This window comes from Lissotriton helveticus, chromosome 11 (genome assembly GCF_964261635.1).
Source record: "Lissotriton helveticus chromosome 11, aLisHel1.1, whole genome shotgun sequence".
In the NCBI taxonomy this organism is placed as follows: domain Eukaryota; kingdom Metazoa; phylum Chordata; class Amphibia; order Caudata; family Salamandridae; genus Lissotriton; species Lissotriton helveticus.
Genome location: NC_136072.1, coordinates 112,842,632 through 112,869,381, shown reverse-complemented (window position 1 = coordinate 112,869,381; position 26,750 = coordinate 112,842,632). Strand labels below are relative to the sequence as shown.

General features: G+C 42.6%; 1 protein-coding gene across 2 annotated transcripts in view; it reads left to right on the top strand.

The window, feature by feature from the left end:
- Window positions 1-26,750, top strand: part of PEX5L (peroxisomal biogenesis factor 5 like) — a 392,012-nt gene that overhangs the window by 204,899 nt on the left and 160,363 nt on the right. For both annotated transcript variants that reach the window (XM_078668173.1, XM_078668174.1), the window contains exon 5: window positions 11,151-11,247. In XM_078668173.1, the coding sequence (XP_078524299.1) occupies window positions 11,151-11,247 (97 nt within the window). The remainder of the gene's footprint in view (window positions 1-11,150; window positions 11,248-26,750) is intronic.

The window sequence follows — 26,750 nt, the reverse complement described above, 5'->3', positions numbered from 1 at the left end:
TTCCCGCTGGACTGTGCTCATTTGGCCATGTTTCCCCCCAGGCTGGTGTGCCTGAGTGAAAACAATGGTCGAACGTAGCATGCTCTTAGCGTATATGCCATTTAGACTCGCAAATCTTTGTATAACAGTCCGGACGTCAGCCGAGTGCTGAGGATCTACATTATAAGTGGAAACTAGCCTGTATATGTTAATCGCAAGCCATTCTTTTTACTGGTGATATTATCTGCAGTCAGATTCCACCGTATTATATTTTTTCTCTCCCCACTGCGATTTCTGTTGCAGTTTGGGCAGTTTTTTACAAACATGGTATGATGTAGGCTCATGCCTGGCCACCAGTACCGTGATTGTAATTCTTCCAGAGAATCTTTTAGTTTGAGGTGTCTGAGACCCTCGCCCATATGTGCGTCTGCGATTAACAAGTTTCTCCTGTCCATGTTTGGAATCACTCTATCCCCCACTCCAGGGATTCGAGCAAAAGGGACGGAGTTTGCATCGATTATGTATGTGTAATTGAGTGGATAGTTGATCGGTAACGCTGAGCAGTCGCCTTTTGATGACGTTTTCACCGCCAGCACTGTTTCACCGTCAATGTATTTTAATGTACGCTTTTTTCGAACTACGGGAGCCGATTTAGTGGCTGCCGCTGCGGCTGTTTCAGCCAATGAATTCCCTACAACGTGAACGCCATCACGCTGATGACTCAGTGAGTGAGTCACGTGAGTCTTTGGTAGTTCTTTTTGTAAAAGAATTATTTGTTCACAGAGCAGTTTCTGCTTTATTGGTGCATCTGTGTCATCTTTGTAACCGTTTTGAATCCATGTCTGCAAATCCTTGTTGTATGATCTGACGCAGTAATATGAATCTGACACTATAAGTGTCGGGAATTCGCGATCCGCATTATCTAGCGCCATTTTTAATGCTATTATTTCAGTTTGTTGTTCTGAATTAGTTTCAACTGAGTGTGTTTTTGTTAATAGAGGTCTTAGTTTACCTCCGCGCCACACTTCTTTTGTAATCTCACATGTGGGGTTGTATGCTTGTTCTCCCCAAACGGAGGGTTGAGCATGTCCGTCTGTATAGATTACACAGGCGTAATGTCGTAGAGGCAGAATGTCGATAGGCAGAGGATACGTCTTTTCATATTTTAGATTTTTTAATTCTTCTAGTTCTGGATCAAAGTAGTAGTATACTTTGTCGGTTGTGACTGAATTCACCCATTGTATCCATTCCGGATTCAATGTTGTTGTTGGTAAATTACACGGTGTTGTTAGTGCCTCAAAGGCTGATTCTGCTGTTCTGACTGTGATATGTCTACCGTCAGCTATGTCTTTTTCTCTAGCTATTGCGGTTTGAACTGCGCGAATGATTTTTTCTGTATTACTGAATTTCTGTTCAGCTTCTGTGTACAAGTGTGATTTGAATGCAATTGGTACCTTTTCTCCCTCATTAGAGGTCAGGTATGTGAATCCGCATCTCCCTGGGATGACTCGAATCACAAGATTGCGTGTGTTATCACGTGTTTCTAATTTTGTTTTAATTAGCATGTCTGTTTGTAAGGATCTCAAAATTTCTGTGTGTGTTTGAGTCCAATTGGATCTTTTAAAGTCTGGTTTAATTAGATCATAAAGGGGTTTGACCCTTTCTGCGTAATTTGCAATGTATGTTCTTCCGAAATTTAGGAAGCCTAGAATTGACTGTAGGTTTTTTAGTGTTTTAGGAGCTTGGATTACGGCACATTTCTCTAGGAAATTGTCTGCCAGGCTTTTACCTTCACTTGATAACTCATATCCTAAGAATAGGACTGTCAGATGGGCAATTCTGGATTTTTTAAAGTTGAATTTGTAACCCGCTGTTGCGAACCCAAGTATTATGGTGTTCACTCTTTTCAAGTGAGTATCCAAGTCATCGTCTGTTAAGTAAATGTCATCGACATAAGATAATGCTTCATCATCATATAGTTGTAGTAATTCTGTTACTCTCGCTGAGAATACCCCCGGGCTGTTCTTGTACCCCTGGGCTAACCGACAGAATTGTTTTTGAGTGCCATTTACTGACAATGCAGTTAAATATCTGCTCTCTGGTGCTATGTTTTGACAAAAGAATCCATTGGAGATGTCCAAGGTTGTTTTTTATTTTTTGCGCACTATGTTATTCATTAGTGCAGCACTGTGTGAGTTTTGCACTGCAAAAGTTTTGCAACATGTGTTAAGGTGTCGGTAATCCAAAACTAGACGATATGAATTGTCTGGTTTGGAGACCGGAAACAAAGGATTGTTCATTTGTGAGGTGCAAGTTTCAATCACCCCCTGGTATTCTAGCTGATCTAGTATTTCATTAACTTGTTTTTTAGCTTCTTGCTTAATTGGGTACTGCCTTTGTGCAGTAGGTTGTGATTTTAACTGGATTTTGTGAGGAGGAGAATCCTCATCCCATCCTACATGATTTTTATATAAAGCAGGTGCTAAGGCCACTGCCCACTTTCTAGCAAGTGTGTATTTTTTATGAATCGGGATTTGATTCGAGAAGGCAGGCATAATTACTTCTTCGCCATGAGGGCACTCCCTGACAAACTCTGGTGGCCAGTCTTTTTCAGCTAGAAGGATGTCATAACCCTTGGAGAGGTTATCCCAAAATAGTCCCCTTATTTTCCTAGTCTTATCTCCCTCTATACGTAATGTTATCTCGTATATCTTGTGGGGTTTGCTAACTCTGGTGTCTGCAGTTTCCACTTGAAGATATTCATTCGTGTCCACTGTCTCCAGATGATTCATAAGGACTTTGCGAGCTATGCTCACTTCTGCTGCGCTGTCTAGCATTGTCTGAGCCCACTCTCCGTTTTTCAGTTGTGTCCTCAGTATTCTCGGCATTGTTAACTACCTTGATACTGGCTACCTTCTTTTTTGGAAATTGTAATTTCTTTTTTTGTTGAGCAGGTTCCTTGTCTTTGGACTTGGCGTGCTCTTCTCTTTGTTCTGATCGTCCTCTTCTTTCCGATTTCTGCGAGGAATTCTGAAAAGATTGAGAGGGACGTGTATCAATGTCTTGATATCTATCAGGTTTTTTAATATTATCCCTATTTCTAAGGTTATATCTTTTCCCAGAGGGGTCACTCTGGGGTGACCTGTGTCTCTGGTTCGGAGATTTCTCCCTTCGCCTAGGAGACCTTCCTCGGGACTGGAATTTCTTTTCTTTTGGATTGGATTGTTTGTTTCCATCCCAGTTCTTTTTTGGTGAATTATTATTAAAAAATATTTTTTCTGGACCTTCAGTCAGTTGCGGTTTTACTGGTATCCCACCTAAACTATCTCTACCTAGTTCTTCATAGGATTTTTCTATGATTCTGGCAATTTCAGCTGGTTGGTCTGCTATATCTGTCTCTTTTAACCTCTGGCGGATCGCCACGTTTGCTGCTTCACCTTTTATATTGGCTAATAATATAGCCGAGACCTGCTTGAAGTCTTTCAGTAATTTCATACCAAGAGTTAAAGCAGGTTCAGGACCATATTCATCTTGAATTTGTTTTAGCACATCTGGTATTACCGAAATGGATGGAACACCGTGCGTTTTTGTGTAGATGGAAGCAAAGACTGTACCCCAAGTGTCACAGTCTTCTATGTGTGGTGCGATTCCCATTGGGAGACATATAGTCAGAATCCTGTGTTTTTCTAGCGGGGTGGTGTCAGGAAACACCGCCTCTATTTGGGTGATTTTCTGTGCCAACCAGAATGGTATCTGTTCCCGTTTAGCCGGAACTTTACCTAGGCAGGATTGGATGTTCTGTGGTGTGATTTTATTTGTGTTCCCCTGGTCAGGGGTCAGCTGTGGAAGTTTAATCGCTGGCTGAATTGTTGAAGTCCGCATTACATACTGAACTAATTGTCTATGAATTTTTAGTAATTGTTTTAGCTGTATTAACAGCTCTCCTGTCGACATCCCTTCGATGTCTGGATGTGGTGTGTATCCGGCTAGTACCGGCCACGTTGCTCCTGGTCTACCTAAAGGACCGAGCCTGGTAATGTGATTATTGTGTTTTAGGGCGCCATCAAATAAGAGCAAATGCTCTTGGAATTTGAGTGGTACTTCCACCTCCTCGAAAGGAGTGTACATTTCAGGAGGTTCCTCTATTTTGTAATAGTGGAAGTACTTTGTTACAGCATTTGCTGCTGGAAAATGTATCCATGAATAGTATACCTCTGTCTGCCGATATTCGTGTGCCTCAATTACGAATATGACTGTGCCACCTCTAGGTGTCAGTCCATTTTCTATAAGTTTTAGAGTTATAGATCTCCTTTTGATGACCGGAATGAGTATTATATCCGCGTCTGCTGCTTGCATGGTAGCATCAGCATCTGCGAGTTCAGTTGCTAATCTAACTGCCTCTCTTTCTTCATCACTGTCTCCCATTTTACTGACAGGATGGTATTATGTTTGTTTGCAGATCAGGTTTCTTATGGAAACAAAGATTAGATGCACAATATTTTGGAACTGTTTATCCTTCAACGTTGACTAAAACAAGAACCATACATAGGAGTTCCCTCCTGCGAGGTTTTGGAGGATATTACCTTTCACCCACTCCAGACGTCTTTGGAGTATTTGGGAAAAGGGGTCTGAGTGAGAAAGCACGACTGAGTTACTCTAAATGTCTTACGTTAGTTTTATCGCCCTTTCCAAACGCGTTGGGCGCCATGTAGTGTAGTTCCTATCTTGCCAATAGGCTCTGCGCATTGGAATAATACCTACAGCAGTAAAGGCCTAGGCCAGACGTTAACTAGGTCTACTACTGTCGATACTAGACTTAAGTTTTGGGTTTGCCAGCGTAGCTCAGAGTTCGCTAGAAACTTTCTCGAATGTTCAGGAAAGAATTAACTCCCCTGATTAGACAAGAAGGGATTTAGTTTCTGACAACCACAGAACATGACAACTTTGCTCTCCCCTAATCAAGAGTCAATCTCGAGAGTCGTGTGAGCACAAGGCAATTATTTTACTCAGTCAGTACGTGCATTCTTAGTCTCATCAGATTGTAGAGAAAAGGAAGAGACGGGCGTGTTCAATAAAAAGGTGTTATTTATTGATCAGTCTCTTTTCTCGTACAAGAGAAATGGATCGATATTATTGCAATACTTATAGTTAAGTAAAGTGCATACATTAAAAGCAATAGTATAAAATAATACTGTAAAAACATTGATATGGTTTCTGAGCCATATGATGTTTAAAATGATTAAAATATATTTACATACACATATACATTTGACTAAACGTACTCAACTGGTGTTTCTAAATACGCCTACCCCGTGTACCTGACCTAAGTCTAATGCGTGGGCGGGAATAGAAAGTTACAGTTTAAGTTAAGTTTGTTTTTGCCAAGTGAATAACTAAAGAATTCTCTGTGAGGGGTTATTCAGTTCTGTACCTGGAAGTTAGGATGAATGAGGAATGGTATCTCTTTCTCTGCTCTCGATATTCCAGGCTGCCTGCGAGGGCTGCCCAAAAGCGCCGGTGCTGGGTCTCTCGGCAGGAGATAGCAGCGCGTCTCTCAGCGCGTCAGGAAGGCGGGGCTGCTGCCAGCGGGGTCTGCTCTGCTTCTGGGCTTCGGCAAGTATGGCTGCTCCGTCTCGTCACCACGCGTGTGTTTGCATAGGGCAAGATCGGCAATATTTATACCTTAAAGGTGCTGAGATTGACGTAAGGATGGACATAGATACGTCAATAAAGATGTCATACGACTTGCTCGTTAGCACATTCTTTTACTGAAGTTCTCTGTGAAATCAAAACAATGGCCGCACGGATTTTCCAGGTTGTCATAGGTTTGATTTGTTATGAGAACGTCGTATGCCTTATCAGGGGCTGGAGGAATGTCGCTTGTCTAATTAGATCTCAAGCGTTATGACCTAATCAGATAACACGTTCCTGTGCCGTAGTGTGACTGCGTCAGATAACGGTATCTGCATCATGGGGGCTTTTCTTGCCTCATGGGCTGACTGTTAGTTAACTTGATAGTTAGTTTAACCAGAATAGGGTCAGGAATAGGGGGATCGATTCAGAACCTATAGGAATACATGACAAGGTATGAGTGTTCACACATACATTGAGAGTGCAGCATGCACCTTACTGCATATTTGATGCATACTGCTTATTCAACTTTACATTTCTAATGAATACATAGTAATGAAGAACAGTAATCTATACTTGCCAACGTGTTTTAATTTCTTAATGATTACCAATTTGCATGTTGATTTATGTGTACAAAACACTTTAGGTTCTAATCTACAAAGACATTAAGCAGTCACAAAGGCTGTGATTCACAAAATCGCAGGGTTTTGTGACCGCAAAATGGCTTTTTGTTATGTACTAAATCTATTTTGCGATTCAGTAAAAGAAACCCATTACAAATTACTATTTGACAGGAGCATGTTTAGGGCATTGCACCCAATTTGCAATTTATTAAGCCATTGTATCAATGCTTAACAACTGAAATCTGGTTACAAACATTGAATTTGAAACACTGAAATCCTGCAAATCATTGAGATTTTACCAACATCTCAAAGTAGTTGGTAACACATTCACAAATGGCAAGAGTTCCCCTTGGGATTCCTTTGAATTTGTGCAGTAAAAAACGTTTGTTGGGGACTGACTAGTGGGCCATGGGACCACTGCTTACTCTCAAATAAACAAATAAAAAAGGTTACTTTTTAAATGCAGCTCTGTTTCCACATTCCATTTGAATCATAGCTACTTATTTAGAATGTAATCACAGATATGGTGGTCTGCAAACCTCAGTAGGCCACCATCACTGTGATGGAATCCGGTCCTAGTGAGTCTCAATTTGCGACCTACCTCTTGAATATTGATAAGATATATTTTAAAGGGCACGGACGCTCTACAGAAATCCGATACAGGCACCCACCAGGATCGGACTATGGGGGAAGGGAGGCTTTTGAAGGCTATCTTGCTAAACATCAGGTCGTTAAAAAAACATGAGCTTCAGCTCTTCGACCTTTTAACAGACCTAAAGCCCGACATTATGTTTGTTACTGAAACTTGGTTAAATGACAGCTCCAACCCCACTATTACTAGCGCAATTCCCCCGGGGTACCGGATCCCTAGAAAGGACAGGCCGAGGGGCAGGGGTGGGGGAGTGGCCATCATTTATAAAAACCTTTTATTCCTGCTTGCTACTCCCTATTGCAGAGATAGAGGGAGCATAGGGACTCATTTTTTTCCTAACTGTGTCGGCACACCATTCTATCACCGGGTTGTAATCTAGCGACCCCCGGGAGCGGCCAGAACACTTTTAGAATCAATTGGTCATGCTATAGCCCTTATTGCTGCCAAATACAAGCATTGCCTTGTACTTGGAGATTTTAATATCCATATGGATGAACCTGGAGAAACTGAGCCTTCCAGGTTGTGTGAATCACTGGGTATCTTCAGCCTGGCCCCCCTATGTCTTCTTGCCTACTCATGAAAAAGGCCACATCTTAGATCAGATTTTTTCAGTATAGAAATGGAAGCGCCTCTCCCCATAATATGGTCGGATAATTTTTTGCTTACTTTCAGAGATCCCTAAAGAATCTAGCTGGCCTCTATTGTATTGCAGGCCCTGTCCAAATAGTCTTAGGCCTTTTAATAAGTTCACGGCAGAGGCACTGGATAGTGCACTCAGGCTACACCCTATTCTGTTCAATGGAATGTTGGAGAGCGATGTACTTTCCTTGGAGAACTGGTTACAGCTCCGCTTGTTGGAGCTGGCCCCTTCCGACGACCCAGGCAGATAATGCCAGTAGGGCCTCAGCACCATGGTTTACGGAGGCCCTTCGAAAAATTAAAAGTTCATGTAAATGTCTTGAGAGAATATGGCAGAAGAATTTTAATCCCTCTGACAAAGCCACCTATAAACAGGCCTTGAAAGTTCATTACTCCAAGGTCCGCGACAAAAATAAACTATTCCTATCCACCAAAGTTGAACAGGCGGGTACAAGAGTAAGGAATTGTTTACAAATGTTAAAGACTTTACATCCCCGAATGCTATGAACAGCCCATTTTCCCCGACCAGCAACTGGACTAACGGTTTAGCGCACTATTTCTTTGAGAAGTTTAAAAATATTCAAGATTCTTTTAAGGAGCTGCCTCGGCTGAGGTGCTAAATACAGCTGCTCCCCCCAGAGTTAACTCTACTCTAGGTGCGTCCCTCTTACAATTCCCACCTAACCCACTAGTTAAATCTCTCAAGATAATGAAGGCTTTAAAATCCAGTTCCCCCGTGGACCCTTGTCCGCGTGAGTACTGGCGTCAATCGCTGAAGTGATTAATCCAGCAGTGAACCGAGTTCTGAATTCCTCCTTGTTGGAGGGTATAATGCCTGAGAGCTGGAAACACACTAGAATTCTCCCACTGTTAAAAAAATCTACAGCAGACCCCCTGATAGTATGTATCTATGGGCCAATTTCACTGCTGCCTTTCTTTTCCAAAGTTTTGGAGAAATATGTAAATATAGTTACTACGGAGTATTACATCTGATTCAGTCAGGGTTCAGAGCAAACTTCAGTACTGAGACGGCCTTACTTGAAGTCTCTGAAACTATCGAAAGTACTTTGGATAGTAGGGGCAATGCGGTACTGGTGCTATTAGACCTGTCTGTGGCCTTTGATACCGTGCCCCATGACCAACTCCTGGAAAGACTTAAGGACGGCGGTATTGGCGGCATGGTTCTCAAATGGTACACTTCCTTTTTAAGCGGCCGCCAGCAAACTGTATGGTCCCCCCCTTTCTCAGCCTCTATCACCCCCATGAAAGTAGGAGTTCCCCAGGGCTCAATTCTAAATCCGGCCCTGTTTAATATGTATATGGCTCCCCATGCACTCTTAGCGGAGAAATACAGCGCTAAAATGGTATCTTATGCCGATGACACGCAACTTCTGTTCACCAGCGAGAAGGGTACCGTGTTCAGAGGCAGTGAGATAAACACCTGTCTAACGGAGGTGTTTTCCTGGCTCAGAGAGAACCAATTAAAGTGTAATCCCGAAAAGTCTGAGATTATTTTTTGGGTTCTAATTCGAGTGAGGAGGGGCACCGGTGGGTTCCCCTCCGAAGTCCTCTGTTACCACATTAAAAAACCTCAGGGTGAGGTCGGATTTGGACATGTCCATGAAGACCCAGATTCAAACTGCTTTGGGCTTTTAAAAATGCTGAAGAATTTCATCCCCCTGCTTTCGGTTCTCCTCAGAAACACGGTAGTGCAGGCCCTGATTGCATCAAGGCTGGACTACGCAAATGGTCTATATCTAGGCTTACCGGAATATCTTCTAGGTCGCCTGCAGTTGATTCAGACTACGGCGGCCAGAGCTATTCTGATGGTAGGACTCAGGGCTCACATGACCCCCCACTTAAAATCTCTTCATTGGCTTCCAGTGCGTAAGGGCATCCAGTTTAAGGCTCTTACCCTGGCCTTTAAGCCTTTAAGGCCCTACACAACTCAGGGCCCATTACATTAGGAAAATGATCCAGCACTACGCCCCTCAACGAACGTTAAGGTCCTCCATGCAGTTTCTGGTGACCATTCCTTGGTTTTCCCATTCCCGCAAGGGCGGCCGCTCTTTTCATGTGGTGGCATCCCGCTTGTGGACTGAACATTAATGAGGTAGGTTGCAAATTGTGGCTCACAATGAGTGGAGGGTGTCACTAACCCCGGGCGGGTAACTCCGCTCCAATAGCGGAGTTTGCGGATTTTTGCCTACTCCGCGCACTGTTGCAAACGCGGAGTTTAGGCAAAACTACCCTCCGAGGCGGAGCGGAGTTATCCGGTCCCTTCACCCTCTAAAATTAATTCAAAATTAAAAAAGAAGGCACTTACTTTCATGGCTGCCTCCTCCTCTGCCTGGCCACTTTCCTTCCTGCTCCTCGCCGTCCTTCTTCTATGAAAAAGCCCTACGTTGTACATCATGCGCCTGAGCACACGCAAGACGTACAACGTAGGAGTTTATTTCATAGAAGAAGGACGGTGAGAAGCAGGAAGGAGAGCAGCCAGGCAGAGGAGGAGGCAGCCACGCAGGTAAGTGCCTTCTTTTTTAATTTTTGATTAATTTGGGAGGGGGAGGGATTGGAGCGGAGTTCCACTGAGTTATTTTCAAACTCCGTGGAGCTCCGAGTAGAGGCACTACGCCAGCTACGCCCGCCCTTAGCTGTCACATGGATGGTGGCCTGCTGGACCCAATAGATCACAATATCGGTGTTTGGTATTAAATGAAGAAAACATTTTTTGAAAATTTCTTTAAGATGTGGGAGTGTTTCCCTGGACCATTGCCTACTCTCAGCAAACTTTAATACACATTAACAAAGGGGGTCACAAGGGGAAGGAGTGCCACCGCCTTTGAGGTCTTGGTAACAATAAATGTTTTAGAACTAGATTTCAGTCCAGGGCAGGACTGGGAACCGAAACCTGCCCAGGCAAACTGCTCGGTCGGCCCCCCCCGGGAAGGGGGGAGGGGAGACCGGCAAGTTGTTTTTTAGGGCCGGTTTCAGACGATTTTGTTACGGGGTCTGAAATTGCCAACCCCAGGTATCACAAACTGCCCCCCAGGGGCCCAAAAACGGCCTGACCATGGCGACCCATGGGGGAAATGCCTGGTGCCCGCTATGGTCAGTCCGGCCTTGTTTCAGTCACAAAATATTGCAACATAGAATACGTATTCTGTATTTGTAAGGAAGCCAACAACAGGTCACTTCGAGGTACCAGATCGGAATCTGTTTGCAATCCCATTTTAAGAGTCAGAAAAACATTTCTTACTCTTAAATGGGATTAGTAGATCTGAAAGAAAAATGTTACGGTCGAAAATGCTTATCCAGATCATTTGCAACCATAATAATACCTAGTACAAGTGGCCCTAAGTTATATTGTCAAGAAACTTAAACATGTTTTAGGCATCTGTTACAGAACACATATAATAGTAGACAGCTACTGATCATACTAGAATTGCCAATGATTAAAAGCAAATCAGAGGGAAATAAGTCACTTTGACTAATGCATATCTCAGCCTGTAAGTTTTTCAGTGTCTGTTAAATTAAGGTTTCATATTGTTCATTGGTATTTAGAGCACATTGTTATCTCAGCCATTCTGCATCAAATAATAAATGTCTCACTACCCTTTTTACAGGTCTTCAGGGAATAAGTTGCAGTCTGAACTAACTAGTTGCAAGAGTGCCTTTGAAACTGAACCGGCCCCAGAGTTAGAATTAGTGCCTGCATCTAAGGTAAATGAAAACAATATTGTGGAATGGAATATTCAAGTGAAAAGATAATTGTACTCCAAATTAGCAAAACTTATTTAAAAATGACTCTAAGTCATCTATTGCCTACTGTATGTTCTTTGTTTTTCTTATATTTGGCATGACAAGGGTGTTTTTACAAGATTAGAGTTTCATTTAGGACCCTTAACAACGTTGATGTGTTGCCCCTATTAATGGTTGATAACTACAACAATGGGTTCTGTTGGATTTTTTTAGAAAGAGATCCACCAGTTACTCAATAAAGTATATTCAAACAATTTATAATTCAAGTTGGAATATGATGAACCATAAAAATGGGGTTGCTTCATACGTGAAGAACGAGCAACAGTGCTTGTGTAGTGATTTAACCCCTTCGACGCTGATGACGAGCTGGGCTCGTCATGAGGTAGCCTCCTCGCACGCTCATGACGAGCCCAGCTCGTCATGAAACATGGGAATGAGTAAATCTCAGCGTACGGGCGGAATTCCGCCCGCACGCATGCGGTTAAGTGTAAGTGCAGTGGTGCAAAAGAATAAATGTATTTAATATATATACTTCACAGAGTCAGCCCTTTGTAGATTGAGAAGAATTCAATCAGGATACTGTTTCCAACCTGCCTTTAGGGTACTCCCCCTTCCCAGTCCTGATGAAGCCCCTGTAGGATATTTTCATGAACACCATACACATTTCGGGTCGAAACGTCGTCGGCATAATTTTACAGCCTGTACCCAGCTAACCAATTCCAGGCATTAGAACAATTAAAGATATCCCATTGCCTCTTATGAATTAAGTTGTATTGGACAGGCCCAACGTGCCGTATACAAAAAGTGACTGTGAAGTATATATATATTGTATATCTTTCTTCCCTTGCACTTTTGCACTAAAGTCACAGCACAAGCAATGTTGCACTTTCTTCACGTATGAAGCAAGCACATTTTTATGGTTCATCATGTTCCAATCTGATAAATTGTTTGAATATACTTTATGTTGAAAACTGACCCATGTGTACGTCTGTTATTTCCATTTGTATGTTTTACATAGCTATGTACAGTATAGCATTTAATGCAGCATCCAGATAGGTATTGAGTACCTATTCAATGAGTTGTTACACCAATTCGACAAAACTAGTTGCTGCATTTATTAATATATACCCAGGTTCTGAGGAACACAGGGGGTCACCCCATTGTATTTTGATGTGCTATTAATGGTTGAAAGCAATTGTGTTGGCACTGGGATTTAAAGTTGCACAACAGGCTCATGCAAGGTATAGGCTGGCCAGGTAGAACAATAACATTGTCAAAAACAGGCATAATAAAAGCATAGCAATCATTTGCACCTGTGACAGGCTTGTCAGAGGTTAGCACGAGGCCCGGGGCCAAACCTAAATGTGGGACCCCGCTGGATGCTTCTTCTATTTTTGCCAGGTTCAATAAGCTTCGCCTGAGTATTACTAGGTATTAAAAACATGTAGCTCAGGGAAAGATACACCACAGCATCTGGCGCCATCTAGTACCAGGCCACCTAATCTGCTTCATTATTAATGAAGCAGGCAGGCCTAATCACAATTGAAAATATATAAATTGGAAAACGCAAACCTGGGGAATAATACCCTGGGCCACAAACCCTCACCCCATAATGGCCCTCTGACCTGTGATTCCTTAATACTAGGGAAAAGTAGGATGTCCACAAAGTTTACACCTGATATACCACTCAGGGCTATAAGTGGCCCTGTAACGCTAACAAAACTGTGATGCATCTTCTAGTCCGATGATTAGGTAGAGACAAAGCAAGTTAAATAATAAAAAACACATTTTGCATTAGACAACATTTAATTTGATTAAAAACAAAATTCAATTTTCACTGTCAGAATCCCATTCTGAGACCTGCATGAGCAAGTCTGGTAAATGTAAATAAAAAAAATGTGAGCTGGCACATTCTGCCTCCTGTGAATAAACTCCGTGTAGTTCTTAGCAATAGCATTTGTTTGATTTTAGCTCCTAAAACTAATTTGAAATAGCCATGAACTTTAACACAGGTACTTTTTGGCTAATGTGGATCATATTTGAAGGGGAACTCTCAAGGCAAGATTTTTTTTTCATAATACTGGCGATTTGATGATCACAGAGAGGAGAGAGCTGTCAAATTCATAACAGGTGTTTGTTAAGCGCGACTACTCACCCGTAAGGGTCTCAAGGCGCTGGGAGTGTGGTGGGGGGTTCGCAGGTTCCAGTCCATCAAGAAGGGAGTCTATCGAAGAGCCAGGTTTTGAGGTTTCTTGCGAAGATGGGATGCGATGTTATCTGTCTGAGGTGGAGTGGAAGGTCGTTCCAGGCACTGAACAATGAATGAGTAACATGACCACTACAGGTAGAATGGAGGAAGTCTACATTGTTTAAATATGCTGTAAAAATTAAGGTTCAGAACAGATTATGCATCTCTCATTTTCATGCCATTTTTTCTTTGTGCCTGAAGTTCTCATATTTTCTTTTTGACTAAGTTTAAAGGGTTCTAATTCCAAAGGTCCACCAAACAGCGAAACTGGTACACCAAAGGGACACATTTAGTGCACCCTAAGTAATGGGAAACCCTACATTGGCCTCCTCTTCTGGTAGACTTGTGGGAGTTCCTTGCGTGAGCATTGTGCTCCGGTCGCGTCATTACTTTTCGAGGTGTGGTAGCTTCACCTAAGGCTGAGGCTACTGGTCCTCTTGCACATAATCAATCTGGTAACCACAAGCCTGTCAAAATCCTCATTCAGCAGCGGCACAGTAAGGCCATGGAAAGAGGGGTACCTGGTGCAACCAGCAATAATGACTGTGAGCATACAAGAAGTGTGGATGTAAGATGGGTGACCCTGAATACCATTTTCAATATAAAAGTTGACAGTAAGGTCTCTGCTGCCCATTGAGAAATGGCAAGGACAGACCTATCTCTCACTTCTTCCTTATCTCTCCTCTCTGCTTCCTATGTGCCCAGGGCCTTTCTGAAGGCACAAGGTTTCCTGCCAGAGCAGAGAGCTAGAGAGATGAAGACGTAGGATCTTTTATTCCACTTTATGACTATTTGTTCCTCTAGACAGTGAGTATTTTGACTTTGAGTGGAGGAGGGTGTCTACTTTTCGGTCTCCAGCCACACATTCTGCCTTCAAGCTGAAATTTGTTTTATCTTTACATTTTTAGATTTAGGACTTTATTATGTACAATAATGTTTGACAGAGCTGAGCAAAGGTCAAATCTAAGGTCTGAATTTAGAGGAAATATTTAATTGTTTTTGTAATTAACTTGTTGGGTTTTACATTATAGGAAGGTGGGAGCGCACAAGTCTAAACATCTGCATATAGTTCAGATCTGAGTTGCAAGCTTGAAGGAGATATACTCCCTTTAAAAAAAAAAAATGTGTCCTCATAGCTCCAAAGCTACTGCGAATTCAGGCTATACTATATTCGAGGACCGGTCGTCATCCTGCTGCACTTGCGTTGGCCCCAAGCAAAAAAATGGGTATGGGCTTTGGCCAATACACCCTTGTATTGGTCAAAGCCCATACCCATTTTATTGCTTGGGTGTAATCATAGGGCCACCCAGCATTCTGTAACCAATATGCCCTTCCACTTTATATAGTTGGCCCATACTGTATTCGCCCTATATAAAGTGCGTCTTTTGTCCAGCCTGCAGGTCCGGCGTAATGCTTTTTAACCAACTCTCCGGTGAGGGAGGAGATGGATCCAGCCAACGTATACAAATCTCCCTTCCATCTAACAGTACTAAATAGAACAACAAACGCTGCTGAAGTCTACTGAGAAGACTTCTTGTTGTGATATTAACCCCTAACAGAACCAACACAGAGGTCATCATGATGTTTGCCCCCAACATTTCCGAAATGGTGTTGCTCACAATCTCCCAAAATCTTCAGATCATTTGGCAAGTCCCAATTGCATGTCATGTTCATGGTTTGCTTCAAGACAGCCACATCTTCTACACTTGGGGGTCGGGTCCTTTATGAATCTATCGACTCTTTGAGGTGTCCAACATAGTCTGTTAAGAGTGAAATAGTGATTTCTTTTTAATTTGGTACGTTGGGCCATAGAGTATAGAAATTTTAACGATGTATGCCACAAATTTAGAAGACCAGATCCTGGAATCATATCCTCCCATATCATCTGTGGTGCCACCAAGCGAATCTCTTCGGCATCTAAAAACTTTCAGTATGTATGTATGTATTGGATTTATAAAGCGCAGGAATCACCCCTGAAGGGGTATCTCCGTACTATCTTAGCAGAAAAGTCAGACGACCATGTGCAGATAGAAATTACACTCTGAATAGTACCGTTTTCAGGAGTTTCCTAAAGGGTAAAAGATTGGAGCATTTATGCAGGTCCACAGGTAGGGTGTTCCAAAATTTCGAGGCCAGATGTGCAACAGTTTTACCGCCTGTCCTAAGCTTCTTGAATCGTGGAACCACTAACAGCCTTTTCCCTTCTGACCTAAGATAACGATTGGGACAGTAGACTTTGAATTTTTCCGCCGATAGCTGGGGCTCGTGCCATACAGAGCTCTATGGGTGAGGCAGCCAAGCTTGAAATTAATTATTTGGAGGATAGGGAGCCAGTGAAGCTGTTTTAATAAAGGACCTGCCGAGGTACGAGGTGGTTTTTTTAGAGCCAGGCACGCAGCCACGTTCAGAACAATCTGAAGTCTGCTGAGAAGGGACTCATTAGCGATGCCAGCAGAGCATTGCAGTAGTCCAAGCAGCCAATAATCATTGCCTGAATCAAGGTTTTTTGCACAGAGAGTGGCAACCAGTGAAACACTCTTCACAGGAGGCTTAAGGTATGGTAACAGGTCCCCCCTTGTGGTCATAACTTGGTCCTTCTTGGATAGCTGAACATCCACGCGAACCCCTAGATTTTTTGCCACAGAGGTTGGAGCAGGGGCTGGACCTAATGTAGCAGGCCACCACCTGAGGGACCAGACAGCCTGAGCTGTACCAAACAGCAGGATTTCCATCTTAGACGCATTTAACTGGAGAAATGGTCCGTCATCCATTCTGATATAGCTAACATACCCTTAGCAAAACGCTGCTCAATATCCTCAGAGTCCTTATCAAAGGTCAGAAGCAGCTGGGCATCGTCAGCATTAGAGAAAGGGGTAAAACCATGCTTCCTGATAACCTTGGCCAGGGGGGCCGCATAGATATTAAATGAAGTCGGGCTTAGACAAGAGCCCTGGTGCACCCCTGTAGTAAGTTTCAAGGTTTGGGAACAGAAAGGGCCCAAGCTGATGGTCTGAGTGCGCTGGTCAAGGAATCTGATGAGCCAGTTGAGTGCCCGTCCTTGCAGCCCGGCCTCTCTCAGTTGAAAAATCAGTTTCTGATGGGAGACCGTGTCAAAGGCTGCTGTTAGATCCAATAAGATCAGTATCACTGCTTTATTGCCATTCAGAGCCATTTTGATATGATCCGTGACCCCAATAAGGGTTGTCTGTGGAATGGTAGGATCTAAACCCAGATTGTGAAGGGTATAAAATAGTGTGGTTATCATGATAATCCATTAGCTGAGTGTTGACATAGCTCTCCACCATTTTACTCATCAACGGGAGGAACAAGATGGGGCGATAATAATTTTAGAGCGTGTCATCAGATAGCTGATCTTTTTTCTTGATGGGAATCACTTGAGCGGATTTCCAGCCAATGGTTAAATACCTTCATGTAAGGAGGTATTCAAGATCTCCATAATAGGGGCGGCTAGAAGAGTGGCAAGCTGGGCATATATGTATGCTGGCATAACATCTAGGGGGAGCCCTATTTTGCCGTGCTAAGCACAGCTTCCACCTGAGAGATCTGAATAGCTTTGAAACAATCCAGGCCTACTTTTAAGTCCTCAGCTACTTAAGAACTCAGGTCAGTGGGCTCAGCATAATCAGATTTCACTATAAATCTGATTAATATATTCTCTTCAAGGAACACAGCTATGCTGTCACAGAGGCTCTGAGAGGGGGTGATCTGTTGGGCGCAAGCTGTGGGCTTAGTGAAAGAGTTGAGGAATTTATATAATTCCTTTGCAGCGTTACCTGCCTGGTTCAATTTTAAAATAACATGATTTTTGTGTGCACTTTTTAAGTTCTTGTGGTAAGCAGAAAGGGTCAGTTTAAAACAAGCTGATATTTCCGCCATCTTTTTTCCAGCACCTTACATCTGAATTTTTCCCTGCGTAACTCTACAGTATACAATTCTTCATGTTTCTTTCTAGATTTATTTGTACAGTGTTTCAGTTGGGCTAACATGTCAATTATTGTACTAACCTGTTCATTAAAGACCCTCAGCTTTATTGCACTGTCCATGTCTTCCTCGAATATCATGGGTGTATATAATTTACTAAAAGAGTCAAGCGTGACTCTTTGCCATCGTCTTTGAGGGAAAGTCTGAGCGCCTTCAACCAAATTCTGTTTGATTTAGCTTGTGATCCGGAAAGGGATCATGGAATGATCTGACCACGTCAGTGGGCAGGGGTGATCAGAGTTTATGAGAGGAGAATTAATTAATATAATATCCAGCGTGTGGCCGGCCAAATGTGAGGGGCCAACATTAATCTTTCCCAGTTCCAGGGTGGCCATGTCAGCTAAAAAGCTAGCAGCCTCATAATTATTTTTAAAATCTCCTAGCAGTAGAAAATGATTAGAGGTCACAAGGTGAGTGGCAATTTTCTCAATTAATTTTAAATTAAAATCTTTAAGTGGCCCCGAGGGCGATAAATAAGCTCGCCTTTGCAAAATTTTCAGGGAAGATAGTTCAATTTTTAAAATACACATTTCCATCAGGCTATCCAAGATGGATTTGACAACTGTAACTTTCAGCTCTTTTTTAAAGATAATGACCACTCCACCGCCCACTTTCCCTACGGTAGTTCTCAGGGAGCGCAAGGGAAATATCAGGCGTGGAAGTCGGTTTTGGCCAGGTCTCTGTTAAAAAGGCAAGATCTGGAGAATCTAAACTAACCAAGTCCCAGGTAGTAACTTCTTTGCTCTTAGGCCTCACATACTGCATAAGTGATTCATCTTCCTAAGTATTATTCAACTCCGTATTAACTCTTGCATACCAGGAAGACGGCTGAATATATTTGAATCTTGATAGGGCCCCCCGTCCTAACCTTAAGTATTTTCTAAGGTGTTAGACCATGTGCTGTAAGTATCTCTCCCCAAGTATATAACCCTGACCAGGCATTATGGGGTACCAGGGGAGTCCCAAATTGGTCAAAAGTCTGAATAATAGCCTATACCCAATATCTTCCTAACTCTAACCCAAAGAGTGAGTGCAGCCCTTAAAACTTTTCATCAAACTTTTTTTTTTATTTGGTGCAAAAACGTATACCGAAACCCAGTGGCTCCCCATTCTACAGTCATTTCTGCCAACATCTTCCCTCAAGCAGAACTATCAGGAGTCCCCAAAAGCATTCTGCAATTTTCAAATTGAAAGGCCATGCAGTTCAAATTCAGATCTGAAAGGGCCAGGCCACCTTTCTTTAATCTTTGCCTCAATTTCATCCATGACAAGCCTAGCCCCACCCGAGCTCCAAATAAAACTTGTGATCTTCCACTGTAATTTAACTAGAGCCAGTCTGGAGCATAGGGAGTATTGATATTTTGATCAGGTTCACTCACCCATATACTGTTAATGAGAAGTTCCTCCATTTCGAAAGCAGCGACTCAACCTCTTTTGCTACCCTCCCTAGATTAGTTGCCAGAAGAGCCTCCAGGGAATGGATTATAGATATATTTAATCTCCGATTTAACCTCCCCATCTCAATTCATAATATTCCAATACATAATCTCTGACTTTGATGCATTCACAGAGTATCCTGATAAAGGCCCAACCTCCTTCGCCAACTTCTCTACTCTTGGGATAGTCTGAGCGGGATCCGAAGTATACCATATACGGTCATCAGCATACAACGCTATCTTATTTTTGGGATTAATAATCAACTCTTTGGTGTTGTTCCTGGTCCTTTCTGCCCTCGCCTTCCATGCTAAAAGTGATCCTGATCATTCCCCATATTCAAAATCGTTCTGATACGTGACACTTCATCTCAAGCTTAATTTTTAAATTCAGCTTCACCTCTTCCAGACGTTTCAGTATTTGTTCTTTATCCTGACCTACCGTTGTCTGCAAATTAGCCTCCAAAACTACAATTTCCTGCTCCAGGGAATAAACTCCAATCTTTCCATTTTATTCCTAAAATGTGCTTAACTTCTCAAGACACCCCTAATAAAAGCCTTAAATGTGTCCCATACTATAGCAAGGGAAGCAGATCCCATATTATTAATAAAGAAATCATCACTAGCTCTTTTCAGGGTGGCTGCAATATCTGCGTCTAAAAGGAGGGCGCTGTTGACCTTCTAACTTGAGTTCTGGGCCCTTCCGGGGCATTGAACAAGCATAGTTATGGGTGAATTATCAGGTATGTGCCCTGGGAGGTGGTTAACCTCTTTAATATTTTCAGCTAAAACACCATCTGTAAAGAAACAATCCAGCCTTTGAGACATGCCCATATTATTTATATGGAATGTATACCCCAATGCCGAGCCCATTTGATGTCTCCATGCTGCCACCCATCCAAAGCCCGGTGTCATTCTTCTTGAACCTTGTCTGGTCTTGGGTGTGTGTATATATTCCTTTTTGGTAGATCTATCCAGATTAACAACGAATAGGGTATTAAAATACCCCCAAGAGCCACCAGGAGTTTGGCCTCTACAGATTCCACTCCAAAGATGATAAAAAGGAAGGATCATCCAAGTTTGGTCCATAAAAACCTGTGCATGTAAATTCAAATCCCTCACACCTTAAAGATACCATAATCCATCTACCAGAGTTGTCCATTTTTGAGGTCAAAACCTCCGTTCCCACAACTTTCCTCAGAAGGATAGCGACTCCTTTACAACAAACATCCTGATCTGAGACTACATAGCTCTCAATTCACCAACACTTGAAAAATATTCTATTCTCAGTTGCTATCAGATGGGTTTCTTGTAAAATCGTAACATGAGCGTTACTCCCCTCAAGGTACCTAAGCACCAGTCTCTGCCTCCCCCTTGTCCTGAGGCCATTGACATTCCAAGCCATAAATAGTATCCCTTTGCCTATCTCCATGTATTCTCTAACCATCTCCGCCTCGACTTCCCTTTGCCATAGTTAATGCCGACATTAATACCATAGTTTGGCGAGTTTGAAGACTTTTTTTTTCTTCTTATCCCACTGGTCCCTACCCAGTACCCCTTCCCAACCCCTGCCGTGAGGAACCCTCCCATTACTGATAGACATTGTACATGCTCTAGAGCCACCCTAGGAGGGAGAAAAGAAAGTGAAAAAAAGAAAGAAGAACATGGAAAAAGAAACTTTCTCTTAACCACAGTTACCCCCCCTTGCCTCTTCCATAACTTATACAAACATTATTTTAAAGATTGGTGGCCTGTTTGATGGAATCAATCAGTGTATCCACCAATCAGTACTTATACATATTATTATTCTACATAATATGAGTTAATAGACCCAAACTGAAATCTCAATATGGGACAGGCCACAGAAAACCTGTCCCCTTGTCGTTGCTGACCTACCTGTGATGTATCTTCATTGAGGAGGTGGCTACATGGCCACCATAGAACTGGGTCCAACCTGATGTGGCATAGTTGCTGAAAAATGATAGATTGGGATGAGGCCCGAGCGATTGAGAGATTAATTCAAGTGTTCCATCCATCACCTTGTCGTTTTTGTTTTTGATGCCCTAAGTGCACCAGGTATGCCCAGATGTGGGTCTCCGACTCACTGTGCCACTGAAACCAAATTATAACCAACTGAAGAGCCCATAACTAAGGTAAAACTGGTCCTGGGTTCCTTGTGTTACGGTTCAGGGAGGACTTTGCCTGGTAGTTTGGTCTTGACTGTTTCCATGAGGAACAGGGTCAAGACTGAGTTCTGCATGACTGGGTCCAAACTGAGGTGGCATGGTGACCAACAAATGAGTCGGAACTGGTCCGACCGCTGGTCGAAGGCTTTCCGACAGGCATTGTAGGATTAAACTCCGACCGTCGTATTAAAATGACAGTGGTCGGAGTTTAAACTGGCCGGGGAATCCGACTCAGTTCCGACAGGCTCAAGGAGCCCGTCGGCCAGTAGGAAAAGGCCTCATAATCAACAGTGATTAACTATGAGTTTTCAATTTGGGTCCATTACCTCATATGTTCCCAAGTATTTAGTCCACTGTGCCAGACAAGGGAACTTTATACAGATGGGGATTAAATACTTGGGAGCTTATTTACAAGAGGCCTGCCCACCAGAGCGTCCCTTTTTTTGGCACTCAGGTGGCGCAGGCCTCTCAATCATATCTATGAGACCCCGTAAAGCCACCCTGCGTGACTTTGGATGGCCTCATAGAGATGGAGTAAGGCTGGGCAATGCGAAGTACTACGTTGCCTTACTCTATGTCAAGGAGGCATTCCATGTGCATTGCTGTGGGCGTTCCCACGCACATCCATGTATTGTGGCTCGCCCTAGATTTACAAAATCGCATAACACTAGGACAGTGCCAAAACCTGCGCCTCCGCAGAGCAGGCGTTACGAGGAGCAATATTTTCATTTCTCCTCATTTTTTCCTCTTTCTATTTGTGCTGCATTTTGCAGCAACATAGAACGAGTAAAACACCTCCATGGACTGTTTTTGTGCAAGAAGATGCCCCTTCCTGCACCAAAAAAATCCTGCCAACAATGCAGACACCCTTGCACGGAGGTGCAAGGGTGCATGTATTGGCGATAGGCACCAATTTGCCCCCTGGCGCTTGCTAAAAGGACAGGAATTAACTGATCTCGTAAATGCGGTGGATTCCTACCCTTTGAAATTAGCATAGCAGTGCAAAGTCAAATGACTTGCGGTGCTGACCTATGCCAATTGTTTGTAAAAATGCCCCTTGGTTTCCAACTATTCAACCGGAAGTGTGCCTGATTGTGTTGATTCTCTGGTGGATGCGGATGTGCATGTGAGTCTGGGAAATATAGTTTTATGGCTACACGTGTGTAATTTCCACTGTACCAGACCCGGTCTTCTGCATCCTACTGTGTCTTGTGACCTGAAAGAGAACATCTTGCAGGAATAAAACATCACACCACTGGTGGACTGCTGACGTTGTAACTTTACTTCAGGAAAATTGAGCATAGTCAGAAAACTTCACCCATCTCTGCCGATGTAGAATTATCAAATGTGTGTGAGAATTTTTACATTCATTTACTTCTAATGGTAAAAGTGCCAAAATATAATTAGTCAAACATGCTTTGAAAGGGTTATCCCCCATCTATTTTTCAGATTTATACTGAAGTCTAACACATTGACAAATTATACATATGATTGTTATTGTAGTTCTGAAACAAAAAACTTTTTTTACAGTGTCTATTGGGAAATGCACCGATACATCAAGTGAAAGAAATGGGGTGAGACAGAGAGAAAGAGAGAGAGAGTGTCTGTGTGTTTTTGTGCGTGTGTGGGCTTGTATAAACCACACTGTAAGGACCAGATTGGTCCTCATAGCATGGGTAAACCCTGACAGAGGCAGACAAACACTGTCTTTGTGAGGACTGGTGTAGTAGGAGGACCGGTCCCGGTAGTGTGTTGAGGTACTTTCGAGTGAGTGTATCAAAAAACTAAAAGTGCAGTTATATTTGGCTCAGTCTGTTTTATAACCATCCCTATACTCAAAGAGCGCATGGAGTTAGAATAGTAAATGCACACTTCATTACGATCAATGGCCGTTCCTCATAATAATAGGTATAGGGTAGGTGTTTGTGTGTAAGTGTTTACATCACTAATTTATGATAAAACTGCAGTAAATCTGTTTCTGCAGTCACGTATGTGCCGCACTGAAATATGGGCTGAATAAACACTTTTTAATTTGTTCTGAATATAGGAGCTTTCAACAAAGTTATAGAAAAACCACTTTAAGTCTAAGTGTGGACAGTGAATGATGCCTCATTGATATTGAAATGGCCTTTAGTTGAAAAGCAATTATTTTGCCTTGGAGGACTATTAACATAAGATTACTTTATCAGAATTCTTCATGCAGCAGTTTTCCCATCAACACTGTCTGGCACCGCACTCTCATCTATAGTGGCGACTAAGCCTCTGAATAACCAACAGCATGACCTCCTGAAAATGCACAGCAATATTTTAATTGAGGGAAATTTGAATTAAATAGTCAGGCTTTGTTTGAAATCCTTGTTATTAACCTTTTGAGGAAGTAAATTTCTAAATGTTTTACCAATACTGGATACTTCGACTCAAAGGACAAAAGTACGAAAGCGGCGCCTTCTAAGCAGGAGCAGCCCGTGCAGGTAAGAGCGGTGGGGCAGGGAATTTCAACAGATGATGAGGGTACATTTTTCATTTATTTAATTTTCCCTTGTGGCCGTCTGTCGTTGTCGAAACCAGCCCCCCATCTCCCCCCCTAGCCCCCCCACCACCCCAACCCGGCCTCATAGCAAAAAAACATTCAGGAATACTATCTGGCATCATTAAAAAGAAAATTGGCCCAACAACTATAATGGGATTTAAGATCTCTACGGAAAGATGTGATTATCTATCACATTACTTTACATAGAGTCGTTGGACAATCATTGCATTGTTTCTTACGTTAAAGTGTACAGTTAACAAGGAGATATGCAAAAGCAAATTTATCATAACAATAGTCAATACTAAATTACCTTTGCCTATTGCTGACCTGATTCCCTTCAGGCTATGTAAAAAGATCTTCATTTATATCACCCACTAATGGACTCACCATGGCCCTGAGGAAAGTTCCATGTGGTACGAAGGCAGATCAGGTTACCCGCGTAAAACCCTTATATGGACCGAGATGACCTGAATAAGTTCCGCCATGACAACAATCTCCCATTTCTGGCTAAACGTCCATAAAGCTGTGCCCTATCTTAGCCGAAATAATTAACACTACGGCCTACTAGGCAATTTATCATCGAAGTTTTCGATCGATGGTAGCACAGAAACAGAAATGTTACAGATCATGGACAGTGTTCTTCATCTCCTGGTCTCTTGTCTAGTTATACTCCCTGACTTATTGACGGCATTTCATGAGTAAATCATAATGTTCTGCTCTACACTTTCAAAGAAATAATGGGGATGACAGAAACATTTCTTTACAGGCTCTGTTCTTACTTGGATAACCACTCCCAACAAATCTACCTAAATAGATCACTATCTCATGTAGCTCAGTCTTTCAAAGGCCTCAACAGACTCAGTAGTATCTCCTTGTCTTTTCAGTTTGTATATGATACCTCTGACATCTGTTCTGAATCAAGCCAATGTGCTGATGATAGTCAGCTATAACTGAGAGTTCCATCAAAAGAAGACATGCTCCTCCTTGACAAGCCCTAAAAAAATATAAACAGAGCCATCATTCAACCAATTAACGCTGAATCCATTAACTTCATAGTTTCTCATTGGTGCAAGAATGGCCAGTATCTCTCGCTGTTCTTAACAGCAAACGAAAATCATTGACTGCTCCAAATCACTTAAGATAATGCTTGACAGGAATCTGAACCCACAATCTCATATAAATACATCTGTAAAAAGCACTCCATACTATCTCAAACTTCTCAGAAATGTTAAAATCTGTCATTAAAGATCTAGACTTTAAACCTGCAGTACAATCACTAGTTATCTCTGGAATTGACTATGAGAATGCAAAACTCACAGGAAACCATAAAACACACCTGGTTCCAATGAAACCTACTCTCTAGTTGTTATGTCTACGAAATAGACAATTCAAAAGAGGATTCAGAGGGAGAAGCAGTCTACAAGACTGATTTTGATATGTGTGTTTAGACAGATTACTCTTTAGAAGAACTGATGTATTACTACTGGAAACAACTACTCTTGGGTAACAAGAATAATGCTACTTCTAAGTGATAAAGTTATGATTATGAGTGTCATTTGAAGCCTCTCATGTGTGTTTATGTGAATCCACTTTTTTATGTATTTGATATAATGCACTATACGACCAAGTGTATGTCCAGGCGTGGGTCCCCTGCATGCTGTGCCATAGGATGCAAGCTATACCTCGGTGATGAGGACTTACAAGGCTGAACCGGTCTATGGATTCATGAGGTCTCATATGGAGGGGGCTTTGCCTGGCAATTCAGGATGGATTGTTTCTATGAGAAGCAGGGTCTGTACTGATTTGCATAAAGCGGGATTCTGTCTAAAGTGGTACAGTGAGTGAAAAATGATGGGTGGAATGCTACCCAAAGCAATTTTTTGTGGTTTGGATCATTTGCAAGCAGTCCTTCCATCACCTTTTGCATGTTTGATAAGACACCCTAAGTGGCCAAGGGTATTACCGGACGTGGGTCCCTTACTCAGTGGACCATAGGATCCAAGCTATATATCACTGATGAGGCCATAACTGGTCTGCGGCTGCTTCTGTTCCCTTCTGGAGGAGACCTTGTTGGAAGTACACAATGGTCTACACCCATGAGAAGCAGGGTCAGTATTAATTTGCATAAGGTGGGACTTTGTCTAGAGTGACACAGTAGAAGAAAAATGGTGGTCTGTTGGTTTGGATGCAGAGCCACTGCCTGTGGTTTAGACTATATGCAATTATTCCTTCCTTCACCGTTTCTGTGTTTGACATACTGCTGAAAGTCGCCAAGTGTATGCCCAGGAGAGAGTCCCTTGCTTGCTGTGCCACAGGATGTCAAAGCTATACCTCACAGATGAGGGCTAAAAAGGCTGAACCTGGTCTAGGGATACTTGTGTTCCTTTCTGGAGAAGTCCTTGCCTGGCAGTTTCGAATGGACTGTTCTCATGAGGACAAGGGTCAGTACTAACTTACATAACACAGCCCTCTGTCTAGACTGACACAGTGGGTGAAAAAATGCTCAGCTGGAATGCTATCCAGAGTGATTGCTAGAGGTTTAAACTATGTGTAAGAATTCTTCCCATCATCTTTAGGGTGTTTTATGTAATGCCATAAGTGATAGCCCAGATGTGGGACCCTTTCTCGCTGTGCCACAGGATCCAAAGTATACCGCCGATGAGTAATATTGGTGCTCAAACCGCAGTTACGTAGCTTGTATTCCCTTCTGGAAGGAGCCTCACCTGATAGTTCAGGACAAAGTGTTCCCAAGAGAAACAGGGCTACAACTGATTTGCATAAGACGAGCTTCTCTCTAGGGTGTCAAAGTGGGTCAGAAACAACTGGGTAAACTGCTACACAGAGTTATTGCTAGTGGTTTAGACTATTTGCAAGCAACCTCAACATCGCCTTTTGTGTGTTGGATGTAACACCCCAAGGGCCATATTTATGAAAAGTGGTGCAGCACCGCATGTCTCCTTGCTGTGCTTTGTCGCATCACTGGAAAAGGGCAGGAATGCGTAGTTTTTAATGCAATACAGAGCATTCCTGCCGCTTTCCCTGCACTGGCGCATAATGAGTTACCT